The sequence below is a fragment of the Drosophila virilis genome, chromosome 2 (genome assembly GCF_030788295.1).
Source record: "Drosophila virilis strain 15010-1051.87 chromosome 2, Dvir_AGI_RSII-ME, whole genome shotgun sequence".
Lineage (NCBI taxonomy): Eukaryota > Metazoa > Arthropoda > Insecta > Diptera > Drosophilidae > Drosophila > Drosophila virilis.
This window is the reverse complement of record NC_091544.1, coordinates 33,484,753-33,498,402: the sequence shown is the minus strand read 5'-3', so window position 1 is coordinate 33,498,402 and position 13,650 is coordinate 33,484,753. Positions and strand designations below refer to the sequence as shown.

The window sequence follows — 13,650 nt, the reverse complement described above, 5'->3', positions numbered from 1 at the left end:
TTTCGCAATGGGTGTGGCCAAGGCTTAAGCTTGTTTGCATCCCATTTAACCAGAGAAGTGTGGGTGTAATTCGGAATGAGGGGCATCAAATCATCAAATAACTAGTACAAAAAGTAAGAACGAAATATTCGCCACATTCCAAATGAAAGTGCATTTGAGAATATTGTTCTTAGTATAATTCAAATTCCATTTAAATAATGACTACTGATATTTTAAGTTTTTTAGTAGAATTTAAAAGTATAAAGCGGACCAGCTCGAGCTTAACAAATAACAAGGTATAAACATAAAAATTGCAAACTTTTTCAAGAATTACTCGGTTCTACTATTAGCAGACCTTGTATTCGATTCTCCAATTGCAAACACATTTTCGCTTTTTCGATGCTTGAACTAATTGAGAATTACTAGCGTGAAGCTATGAAAAATAATATTTGTTCGTATCTCACATATTATGGGAGCTTAATTCCTTTGAAAAGGTATTCAAATGTCTTATACCCTTCTTATTGTTTGTAGATTATTAATATCCTTCTATGTTCATCCTTGGAACACCCTACTCTTTTTATTTGCATATTCATAGATATTAGTTGGATAGAAGAATTTTTTAATATGGTTTACTGATGATATATTTTGGGTTAAATATTAATTTAGCTGATATTAATTTTTTACTTCTATCTAATTAGCCTTAAGAAACTTATTTGAGTTACAATTTGAAACATATTTATCATTTAAATACTATATTTTTGGAAAATATGAGAAATAATTTGACAAAATAATTTTTTTTGTCAGTTTTCCAATCTTATGTATATTTTCGAGCCTGCAAGTAATTAAGGCAAATCAGTTGCGTGTTTATCTTTAAGTATAGCTGTATAGGTAAACCTTTTCTGTGCGTATTTCACCAAAATAACCCAAATAACCTGCTTGCATATTTTTCACATACTAAATAAGGGGATACTTGTATTTGGCTAACAGAAGGATAAACAATTTTGGCAGTTAACGAAATAATTCAAACGGGGCTTATCGCTCGTTTATCCCACAGAGCAGTGCGAAACTTTGCCGCTTAGGTGTAAAGTAAAGGCAAACAAATAAAGTTGGGGCAGAAAACCAAAACCGCGACCGAAACCTCGAGAATCTCGTAACTAACCTTTATTTGTTTTGTGGCAACTGCGTCAAGGATATCCGAGGTTGATAAGCGCCCACGCAGACCCATTAAAAATGTTCTTTTGTTTTTGGAGATCACGGCGGCAAACAAAACACAGCCTCCCGCCCCTTCTAGCCAGCACAACTCCCTAACTTTGTATTATACATGATGTAGAACAAATGTTATGAAAAGGCGGCCAAGAAATTAAGCGTGTCGACTCGTGTTGACTGCAAATGCCAAAAAGTTGCGTAATAAAGTGCCACGCAGAAGCCGCAAATTATAATTTTAACCTTTTACGCGCCTTTGAACAGTTGCCCCACCGCCAGAGGGCGCTGCAAACAGTTGGGTTCGATGGAGGCGGCGGGCGACATGTGTGCCGGCAGCGATAAGCGCCGAGCCGTGTGGCCTCGTCTAATAGAATTAAAAGCTAACGGAAGTGCGCCAAGCGCATCGCCGCAGCACAAAGGTCGTGCTGGATTTTAATGGTTGCCCAAAACCAACCCCTTACCCCTCCACTCAGCCTCCGAAACCCTCAAACCCATCTGGACGAGTGGCATATGAGTGAAAATAATAATAACAGTAATTTGAATGCTCAACTAGGCAAAAGTGCGAGTACCCAAAAACTCATATGCAAATGATTTGGAAACATTGCCAAGGGGGTTGACCTCACATCTGGCCCCGCATGCTGGGGCAACCCTTTCGTGCCATAAATTGAAAATAAACCATTTGCTTGTCTTTGGCCTGACTATGGAAAATAATAATTCAGGATTAGTCGCAACTTGTTTTGCCCCTCGCCAGCTCCGAGGTTAATTACAATATTCGGCCAGGTCGGCCGTGCGGCCATAAATGGTCGCCGTTCAACTGCAGATAACATAATCTGTTTTTTCTCTTTTCACTTGATGGCAATTACAAACATGTAGAATGTAGGTGAATTAAATATTTATGTAAAAAAATAGTTAAATATTAAATATAAATGTACTTTGTTTTTATTATTGTTGATTTCTCTTGGCTCGTTAAGTACTTATTTATATTCGTTGTCAGTATTATTACATTTGTTTAGTTTAAATTTTATATTAATGTGGACTTCTCTTGCCTCATGAAGCATATATGTTCTTGGTCAGCATCAGTAGAGCTTATACTCATGAAGGACCAGTTGAGAAAAATCCAGAATTCTCCACTTTTTGAAACGCCCACGTTTTCCCAAAGTATATGCACACACTTGTGCCATTAAGATCGGTCTGTAAATACCGAAGTTACTCAAGAATGCGTTTCCTATACAAGGTATTGAATGCTGCAAGAAGAAGCACAGACGCAGCGTAAAGTGTGCATATGTGTGTGTATGTTTTGTATATGTATTGAAAAAAGCTTAACTGTTTGTATCGTCAGCTTTGCACTAGGTTAAGTGCATTTTTCGTAATAGTATACTATTTATATATATTTTAGGAATCTAATTGGTCTCTCTAGATAATTGTGATAATTTTTCCTATTGATTGAGTAATACGTTAATTGAACAACTTAAGATCTCATTTAAAGTGGGAAAACAACTGGAACAACTTTTGCGGCACCCACGCAAGATTGTAGATTCATTAGCACCTCCTTAGACTCGCAGATATTGGCCAACCGAGCAGTTGAGTCAAATTAAATGTAAATTTTTTGTGCGCTAGCCGACAAAAAACATTAATTGTAAGGCAATCAGTCGCACAGAACCCACGCAGTGTCCACAAAAAAAAAAGAAAATAAAACCAACAACTGCAATTTTCCTGGTGGCTTCAATCAGCCAACAATCAACAGCGTGTGCAACAAAGTTAATAGGCAGGGGGTGAGGGGAACTACGCCGTCAATGATCCCAGCTTGCTGCAGTTGTTGCAAATTGCTGGCACCGCAAATTGTGGCAAGCAAAACAAGCAGCAGCAGTTGCGGCTGCAGCAAACCGACTGGCGACAATTTGGCCAAAAAAACACAATGCAAATAAAAGTGTTAGAACTTCGCTTTAAGCCAGACAAAACAAACTTTGCTAACATGATGCGAGCAACAAAAAAAATCGAGGTGTATTTCACTTTTTGCGGTTTCTGGCATTTTGTTGCTGCAACAGTAAGAGAAACTCCACGGGCAAGATATGTGGGCATATAGAAGACCACACACAGGGATTTTACAGAAATTACAAAAATATTTTACTAAACTTTTACAATATGCCAAAAAAATTGTATTTATTTATTTATTAATGGTCGACAAAACGAGTGTCTTCCTCATTATTCAATAGATTATACAATAGATAATGGAATTATATGCTAAGGGCATAGTTAAAGAACACAATTTTCTAAATAGCATCACCGACCGATGGAGGTGTTTTATTCCTGTTTTTTGGGCAATTTTGGTAAATAACAAGAGCTAGAGTCACCAAACTTCACATATAGCTTATAAAATAGAATATATATATGCATTTGATGTTGGAAGAGGAGGGTACAGGGTGTCCCCTAGTCGGGAGCTCACGACTAGAACCTCTTACATGTTTTCAAATAATTTAGGAGTAGCGGACAGTTTTGCAATGCCCCTGTAATTTTGTATATCAGACTACCCACTTTTCTTGTGGAGAGGAATGACATAAGATTCTTTCCAAAGGGATGGAAAGACAGAAGATTCAGTGGATAGATAAAAAAAAAAGATTTTAAAAAAGAAGATTTAAAGATTTTAAAGAGTTTATAGCTAATAGGAGTGGAGAGAGAAATTATGGGAGGAGGTATAGACTAGCGGAAGAAAAGAATTAGTATAAGGACAGACTGAAGAGTAAGTTGATTAAAAAAAATAGCAAATAGGTTAGCAGAATCAGAGTCATTGCTAGCTTTATCCATCCCGAAAGAAAAAGGAGATGGCAAACTTGAAGATTTACGCTTCAAGTTTACAAAATTATAAAACTGTCTCGGATTTTGGGAAAATTGCCTTTTACAACCAGTTAGATAATTCTTATAGCATTGAGAATTAAGAAGAAAGAAGTTTGACTTGACTATGGAATATTTAGCCAAGTCTGTACACGAACCAGACTGTTTAAACTTTTTAAAATACTTAGATTTTACATTTTTTAGATGTGATACTCTGGTAGTAAACCAGGGTGGTTTTGAAAAAGTAGTCGAAGGAATTGACTTGGGAGTACACACAACTATGAGGGAGTTTAGGGTGATATAAAAAAAATTAATGGCAGTATTCATGTCAACCAAGTCATATAAGAAAGACCAATCGGTTGCATAAAGAAGCTGATTCAGCAAAGAATAATTTCCTTTGCGAAAGCAACAGTGGGGTTTATTAGCTGATGAGCACGAAATGAGAGGATTACAATTAAGCATTGCAATCTCTAAAGTAGGATGATAGACATCCTCAGGAAGAGATAAGGGAGGCGCCTAGACACATTAGAAATAAGGTAGTCGTTAACAAATACAAGGTCAAGTGATCTATTCAAATGGTTAAAAATTGAATTGATTTGAAACAACGAAAGATCAAGCATGCAGTCTATTAAATCGTGCTGTGCTGAGAGCACTAGATAATTTCGGCAGTGAATAATGACAGATGCTCGGCAAATTAAAATCACCCAACACCATAAATAGGTTATTATCACGCACGTATGAAGAAACTTCTTTTATACAAGTTATATGTTTCATATAAACTTAAATATCAGAAAAAGGAGGGGCATAAGAGCATGTTACATAGATATTCCGTGTAGGAAAAGACACCTTAACTGAGACAATCTCAGCGTCAGTAGGCGTACTAGAACAGAAAAGTTCTGACTGGAGAGTGGCTTTAACGGCAATTAACACTCCACCGCCTCAAGTCGGCCGATCATTTCTATGCAAAATCAAGTAAGAGGTTCTAGTCGGGAGCTCTCGACTAGGGGATACCCTGAGCCCTCTTCTTCCAACAGCAAATGCATATATATATTATATTTTAGCAGCTATATGTCAAGTTTGGTGACTATAGCTCTTATTATTTACCAAAATTGCCCAAAAAACAGGATATCGACATCGATTTTTATCGATTGCTTGGAAACGGGTTGAGTTATCGATTATCGGAAACAAACTCGATCTGCGCAGGCACTAGGAGCACCTACGCCTACATTTTCAGAAACATGGTTAAATTCAACCATATCTGATTTTGGGTTTTTTTGAATCATTTTTTATACCCTGAAACCATTAAAAATGGGTATAAGGGTATATTGTATTTGTGCAAAATCCAAATGTATGTAACAGGCAGAAGGAAGTATATCCGATATATGTCAAAACCAGCTGGATCGGATCATAAGGCTACCATAGGAACGATCGGTCGAAAATTAAGTTTTTGTATTAAAAACACTTTGTTTTTCAAGATATCGACCAAACTTGGCATTTATTTTTGTACTATGCTCCTCATATATATGCAAAATCTTATTAAGATCGAACCACTATATAATAGAGCTGCCATAATAACGATCGGTCGAAAATAAAGTTGTATGAAAAAACATTTTGTTTTTCAAGATATCTGGACCAAACTCGGCATTTATTAGTTTTACTATAATCCTTATATATATCCAAAATTCGATTAAGATCGGACCACTATTTCATAAAGCTGCCATAGGAACAATCGGTCGAAAATTAAGTTGTTGTATGAAAAAACATTTTGTTTTTCAAGATTTCTTGACCAAACTCGGCATTTATTAGTTTTACTATGCTCCTCATATACATCTAAAATCCTATTAAGATCGGTCCACTACATCATATATCTGCCATAGGAACGATCGGCCGAAAATTAAGTTGATGTATGGAAAACTTTTTGTCATTCAAGATATTTTGATTAAATACGGCATTTAAAGATTTCACTATGCTCCCATCATTTTTGCAAAATCGTATTTACATCGAACTACTATATCATATATCAGCCATAGGAACGATCGGTCGAAAACAAGGTTTTTGATTAAAAACCTTTTTGTTTATCAAGATATCTTGCCCAAACTCTATTTTCCCTGTGCTTCTTAGATACGGGTAAAGCACTATTAGCATTATGAAAAGGTTGGGTCTGCAAGGGTATTAGATCTTCGGCGTGCCGAATTTAGCCTTTCTTTCTCGTTGGGCTTGAACTCGTGAACAATCATGTGTGGAGGCCAAAATTTAGGATCTGATAAGATTGGGAACATATCATGTGAAACATTTATTTTGAATGATGATATATCATGGAGGGGTTGAGAAATTAAATTTGGTTATTGATACGCTAGCAGAAGATTTGCTAGCAATATAGGCTGCCAATGACATGAATCACAAGAATTGCATTTTATTAAATTGTGAGCGATTGACAAAAAGTGAAAATATAATTAGTTTAGCTTTACAAATAAAAACCAAGTAAGAGGTTCTAGTCGGGAGCTCTCGACTAGGGGATACCCTGAACCCTCTTATTCCAACATCAAATAAATTAATAACAAAAAGTTCCCTTGGCAGGGTTCGAACTCGCAACTGACCGCATTCTTCCTGTCGACTCTACTCAACAGCTGCACCAGCAAAAAAAAAATGTTTCCCCGGTGGGGCTCGAACTCGCGACAAACCGCACCACTTGCTATGCCTCTACTCAGCAGCTATACCAATAATTAAGCAGTTATAATAAAAAAGAAACTAAAATACCATTACAGAAAAAAGTCGCAATTACCATGCAGTTAGAATGCGAAGCAGACGCGCATAAATGTGTGTGTGTACATGTATACAGAAATTCTTAAAGCTGCTGCCCTATTCAATTGTGCAGTTGCATATAAGTTTGTTTTTTTCTTAACCGATCTTTATGAAATTTTCTACAGTATATCTTATTGTACCATAGAATATTTGTGTATTCTGTAAAAGTCAATAGCATTTAATTTGTGGTTTAAATTGGTTGGCAATAAAAGTTGGGTTATTAACTTGACTTATAGCTCTGGGGTGGTAGCGGGGAGGTGGCGATAGGTACAAAATGAAAGATACTTGACGTATATATAATATTTTTAAAGCAATATATCATGTTTGGTGGCTCTAGCTCTAATTATTTAGCCAATTTGCTCAAAAAAACAGGATGTCGATATCGATTTTTATCGATTGCTTGGGAACGGAGTAAGTTATCGATTATGGGAAACAAACTAGATCTGCGCAGGCACTAGGAGCACCTACATCTAAAAGTCTTCAAGTCTCTAGCTCTTACAGGTTCTGAGATCTTTGCGTTCATACATACGGACGGACTGACGGACGGACAGACAGACGGACATGGCGGATCGACTCGGCTATTGATGCTGATCAAGAATATATATACTTTATGGGGTCGCAGATGCTTCCTTCCGCCTGTTACACAGATTTGGATTTTGCACAAATACAATATACCCTTATAGACATTTTTAATGGGTTTGGGGTTTAAAACACAATTCAGAATATTTGAATATATCTGAAATCCTTTGCAAAGCTCGAAATAAAATCAGTTGGCATACAAAAATATTATGAAGCTAGTCAATCCCATATAGGTCCTTTACCAAGATTTTTCTTCATACAAGAACTTTATACCATACCTTACCATATTGTATCATTGCCATTTGTATTATCTACAAGAGAAAGACAATGCAAACTGTTATTATAAAAGCTTTAAAGATATGTATCCTTCTACTTACTGACAAAACCATCTTTACCATACTGACATTAATATCATCTACATAGATATTCTAAAGCACATTGAACAATTTCCTACGCACATTCTTTTCCGCTTATCCAAAACCCAATTAAGCTCCAACTGTATTTAATTACAACAGAATTTCCACCAATTAAAGCATAGAAAAGGAATATCAATGACTCGTAAATAGATGAGACAAAGAGCAAAATTATTCACGCTACATAATTAAAAACAAAATGCGACAAAGACAAAAGGCAAAGGGTTGAGAGGGCTGAGGCTGAAGAATGTTTCAGCTTCTGGTTTGAGCTTTGGCATCGCCTAACCACATGGCAACCACGGGCAACCACAATACCACCCACCGAGTAACCACAGGCTTAAAGTGTTTGTCATTTGTGTTTTTTTGGGGCAGGATCTAATTACACTCAATTACCGGATACCACAAGGCGATCCATTTACACTTGAGCTCCACTGGGTACAGTCGATGACATTTTACCGGGCAACAGGTAACGTTCTAACTCCCTCCGGCCAGCTCATTAATGCCGTAAGATATTTTAACGAATTTTATGCAAATTGCAAACGGAAACACTTTGAAATGGCGTCGCCGCCCCGTTCCCTCTGGGCCCGACTGTGGGCACACGGCGTAACTCTTTCATTGGCTGAAACTGGAGCTGTCGGATTATTGGATGGGCCTTTGGGGCTTGAGGTTGTTAGCAGCCTGTGCCATCGTTTCGTGTTAGCTGAGTTATTATTGTAAATTAATTTTTGTTCATTAGATTTAAGAATGTCATAAACTTTCTCGACACGCAGCTGAGACTGAGTGCTGCTCAGCGGTCAGGGGTAATTTTAATGAGATATAATGAGTAGAAAGAAAAGATGTGACAAACAAAGATGTAAAAAAGCTTTTAAAAAGGATAAACAAAATATTTATCTGAAGTTAAAATTATGACTTGAGTAAGTCTAACATATATTTAAATATAAGACCATAAGTCTCCATGGACAGACTACAAATATGTAATTTGTATCGAGTGCTAAAAGCATTTAAATACCTTTGCATATCGAAATACAAGTCACCCACATATATAAGTATACACACGGCCACACACTCTCCTAACTTAAGCCTATTGACTAGCACACACACACACACTGACTCATCTGAAATGAGCGGTAAATAATCCTTTTGAAATGCCGCAAAGCAAATTAATTAATGTGCCACACAGCAGAAATTTATGGCATGAATAGCGAAATTTGCGGTGGAGCGCAGATGTTACAGGTGCGCCTGGTTGGGTGGTAGAACGGTATGAGTATATATATAGATATTTGCTTACATCCTTATGTGCAGATACATTTGACAACCCCCTCGGTCTATGCAAATCGATGCGATTGAAACTTTCGCCGCAAAACTCGTTTTGTATACTTTAGTTTTTGAATTATGGCTAAAAGTTGGCTTTTAATTGAAAGTACACAGTGCGGACAGTGGCTCTTTATGAACTCATTGATATCGTGGCATTATGAAAATGAATATGAAAATATTTATTATTATCATTTTGCACATTTGGTCCTGGCAACACAGAGATGACAAAGCATAATAAATTGCCAGACTCCCCGAGTGCGATTCCGGCTCTGATACGGACAGAGCTCTGTGTTTTAATGCATTTTTAATTAGTAGCAATTAATATGGTAATTTGTTTAAGTGCTAATAGATACTACAAGCCATAATGACTGGGCGATTCGAAATGAGTTGCGATGAACTGCGGCTTCGTTTGGGATGGTAATGTCAAAGTAGATGGCTATGAGTCAATCTAAAGAAAAGAGACAAGATGTTTGAGGATATAAGATGTAGATGAAGATATGTAAAACTAAAGATATAGATATAGATATAGATATAGATATAGATATAGATATAGATATAGATATAGATATAGATATAGATATAGATATAGATATAGATATAGATATAGATATAGATATAGATATATATAGATAGATATGATATAGATATAGATATAGATATAGATATAGATATAGATATAGATATAGATAGATATAGATATAGATATAGATATAGATATAGATATAGATATAGATATAGATATAGATATAGATATAGATATAGATATAGATATAGATATAGATATAGATATAGATATAGATATAGATATAGATATAGATATAGATATGATATAGATATAGATATAGATATAGATATAGATATAGATATAGATATAGATATAGATATAGATATAGATATAGATATAGATATAGATATAGATATAGATATGATATAGATATAGATATAGATATAGATAGATATAGATATAGATATATATATAGATATAGATATAGATATAGATATAGATATAGATATAGATATAGATATAGATATAGATATAGATATAGATATAGATATAGATATAGATATAGATATAGATATAGATATAGATATAGATATAGATATAGATATAGATATAGATATAGATATAGATATAGATATAGATATAGATATAGATATAGATATAGATATAGATATAAATGTAGATATAGATGTAGATATATAAATATTTTATATAGATAAGGAAATCTTTTATTTTCGCCTTTTTATCAAATTTCAAGCGACTGTATTTTTTATTTTCCGTTGAATGGGCATCAGAAATTGATTTATATTGTACAAAGTCGTATTCTTAATGGCAATATGCGTTAAAATATATTTATTGTTGTCGTATAACGTCCGAGCCCCACCGAGCTGATAATTCTGAAAGTCACCCAATCTTTTTATATTAAGCGCTGCTTTTGAATCAGCCAAGCAAATGGGTCTCACTTTAGCGCCCAAGCTAAACCATCCTGTCAGTTGAAGTAAGACTAATTTTTTGGCCGAATTTCTATAGAGAGTTAAAGTTAAGCGTAGTTGGGCTAAGTATTTCAGGGAATACTTACACGGCCAACGTGTGTATATTTTTGATGTTGTGTAGAACATAGCCATGATCTTCGTTCAGGCTGTAGCTGATGCTATGATTTCCCTGAACAATGTTGTAGTTCAGTTGTTGCTCCGTACTATTTAATTGATCGGTGAAACAGGCTGCTGCTGTAATTACGAATTGGGCGGAGACAATGGTGCCCGCACATCTAAAGTCATAGATTGCTGCGTTGTTTGAGTTTCTTTGAAATATGCTCACAGTCCATGGGAAAAGTTGAGGATGTTGTGCCGACTTAATGCCACAGATAGGCTCACATTCGGGATTGCTTACCATAGTTGTCCAGGTGCCCATCTCATTGCAGCTATGTTCACCTGGTTTACTAGTTACCAGCGCACTTTTATAGCCGTCTGCGCAGGTTACAATCAATTCTGTGCCGAATAATTGCGAATCACTTTGACAGTTCACCAAATGGCCATCGTGGATGCACTGCGTCGCAAAGTGTGCCTTGGCTATATCATCCTTTTGGCTGCACAGGCGCATACAGCCGAAACCCTCGTGATGCCACTGGCTCTTCATGCATCTATTGATGGTCGAGCCGAAATTCACATAGCCCTCATTACAGCTCACTTCCACGATGCTGCCGCCTGGCACTCCGTCAGCTGGGCCAAACTCAAAGCCCGAGAAGTAATCCCTTACAAGTCTGCCCTCACTTGTTTCCAGCGAACAGGTGTCCGTCTGCCATACACTAGACTCTTCCTTAGTCGGTGTCGACTGTGGCAACTGTTCGCTTAATAGTTGTGGGCATGTGTCCATCTTGGCCACCATTTCACCAAGTTTGCGGCATATAGAGGGTATCTCATCGCTGCCATCGGCACAGTCGAGCACATGATTACAAAAGGAACCGGCATTGATGCAGGCGCCATTCTTGCAGCGAAACGAATCGGCTGGACACTGACTGACGGTGCATAGCTCCGCAGATTCATCAAAGCTATCCGTACAATCGTTGTGGCCATTACACACCCGACTCCACTTTAGGCACTTCTTGTCACAGCTGACGGCGTGGGCAGGGCTGCATACGAATAGGGAAATATATTATTGTCAAGCTTCAAGGCTTAAGTATGTATTATCTGTTCGATTTGGCTCAAAAATCAAGTGAATACCTCATTTTCGATTCGTGAACAAAAACAAGTATTTATCTTTGAGCAAACGCTTTTATCTTCGGCAATTTTTTAGGCAGCTGATTCAGTTCAATGTTTGGTTCCCATTAGAAATAAGGAATAAATGAATTACAGCCTCGAACCGGTTCGCTGTCTCGATTTGAATAAAGCTTAAGCATATTTTTGGCCAACTCACCTGCACTCACCGCGTAATTCATTTAGTAAGGAATCAAGTTGATTATCGTCTGCACACAAATATTTGTTCTCGTCACTTCCGTCCAAACAGTCGGACTCTCCATTGCATTTTAGCTGGTCCAGGATGCAGCCCCCGTAATTGCAGCGAAAGTAGGCAGACTCGTCGCAGGTATTATTATAGCATTCCAGAAAGGTCTCATCGCTGCCATATTCACAATCCAGTACGCCATTGCACTTAGCCCTCTCCGGAATGCATTCGCCATTCCAGCATGAAAATAAATTATCAGCAGCTCCAATAAAAGCTACAGTAGAAAATATACGTATTTAAGAGACAGAAGAAGCTAAGAATAGATGCATTCTGAGAAACCTTTACTTGGAGTGGGATTAACAGATAAGTAAGTTATATTTGAGAGAGAGGGTAAGAGAGAAGGGCTAAGAATAGATGCATTTCGAGAAGAAAAGCAACATGTTACTGTGTGCTCTAATTAATAAATTGGCTTATTTATTATTTATTATTTTTATGTTTGGTATATCACAAAATTAATAAATAAATAGATTATATATAAATTAGAAGATAAAACAACCTAAAATATAATGTGGTTCCGACTTTGGATTAAATTAAATTTAATTTAGTTATGCAAAATTTCAAATATTTTATTTTCAGAAACGAAGAAATTTTAAGTGCTCTGCGTACTATCTAATACATATATATTTTTGCTAGATTTAAGCTCTACTTTCTCGATGTTAATTATCGTTAAGATAAGCCTCATTCAGAAATAAAACCAAACATGCAATGCTTACACAGTTGATACGCCGCTAATATTATCAAAATTACACCTGATAACATTATGAATCGAAGAATTTTACTGATAATGCCGGTAAAAATTGCAATTCCGTATGCTTCTTAAATACCGAACTGATCGCTTGCAGCAATGCGAAGCAACTGATTGACAAATTATCCCTTGTAGCTATTCATTCAGCTCGTAATCTTAGTCTATCTTAACACTCGGTTGGCCCAGGGAGATGAGTTTACTTGGTGAAATTTTCGAAATTTTGAATGAATAGCAAAGTGCAATATTACAAATTAATATAAATATATTTTGCAAGCCATATAAAAACTCATATTCAATTCATTTTAGGCACTATGTGTTTCTTATGTGCGTTTCTTTGTCAAGGATTATTTTTTTTATTGCTCAAGATAATCTCTAATTATGCTATAATGTAAATATTGCCACACTGCCTCTGAGGATAGTTTTTTGTTTTTTCTACTGTCTGACTATATCTTAATTAGCTAATTAATTTCTTGTTGCATGGTATATTAATGTATGTATACACATTCGGTGCGCATTAATAAATTTCTTTATTACCAATAAGCTCGACTTAATCTTTGCCAGGCGCCTGTTGGGCTGGGCAGGGGCTTTTTCAGAGGAATACACAGAAATGCGCACAAACAATTTCATCAAAACTGAAGGGCAACTGGCTCAAGTCTCAAGACACGAATCCAGCTGCAGATTAATTGCATTAATTAATCGCTAAAAACAAAGTACATAAGCAAACAGTAAGCTACCCCCCGCCACAATCCCGCCCATGCTCAGATGTAATCATACGCAAAAAGCAA

General features: G+C 36.4%; 1 protein-coding gene across 1 annotated transcript; it reads right to left on the bottom strand.

The window, feature by feature from the left end:
- Positions 1-10,345: 10,345 nt before the first annotated feature.
- Positions 10,346-12,968, bottom strand: LOC6632361 (modular serine protease). Its single transcript, XM_070207434.1, has 4 exons — positions 12,834-12,968; positions 12,034-12,334; positions 10,700-11,749; positions 10,346-10,644 (listed from the first exon to the last, which is right to left on the bottom strand). The coding sequence occupies exons 1-4, from the start codon at positions 12,877-12,879 to the stop codon at positions 10,374-10,376; spliced, it is 1,668 nt and encodes a 555-aa protein (XP_070063535.1). The 5' UTR covers positions 12,880-12,968; the 3' UTR covers positions 10,346-10,373.
- Positions 12,969-13,650: the final 682 nt, after the last annotated feature.

What these genes read in the sequence shown, in the direction of transcription:
- LOC6632361 (XM_070207434.1), bottom strand. Translation starts at nt 12,879, where the DNA reads ATGTTATCAGGTGTAATTTTGATAATATTAGCGGCGTATCAACTGT. An exon ending in GAATTACGCGGTGAGTGCAG is followed by an intron (nt 11,750 to 12,033) that starts GTGAGTTGGCCA and finishes ATTCGTATGCAG; the next exon opens with CCCTGCCCACGCCGTCAGCT. An exon ending in AATATACACACGTTGGCCGT is followed by an intron (nt 10,645 to 10,699) that starts GTAAGTATTCCC and finishes AACTCTCTATAG; the next exon opens with AAATTCGGCCAAAAAATTAG.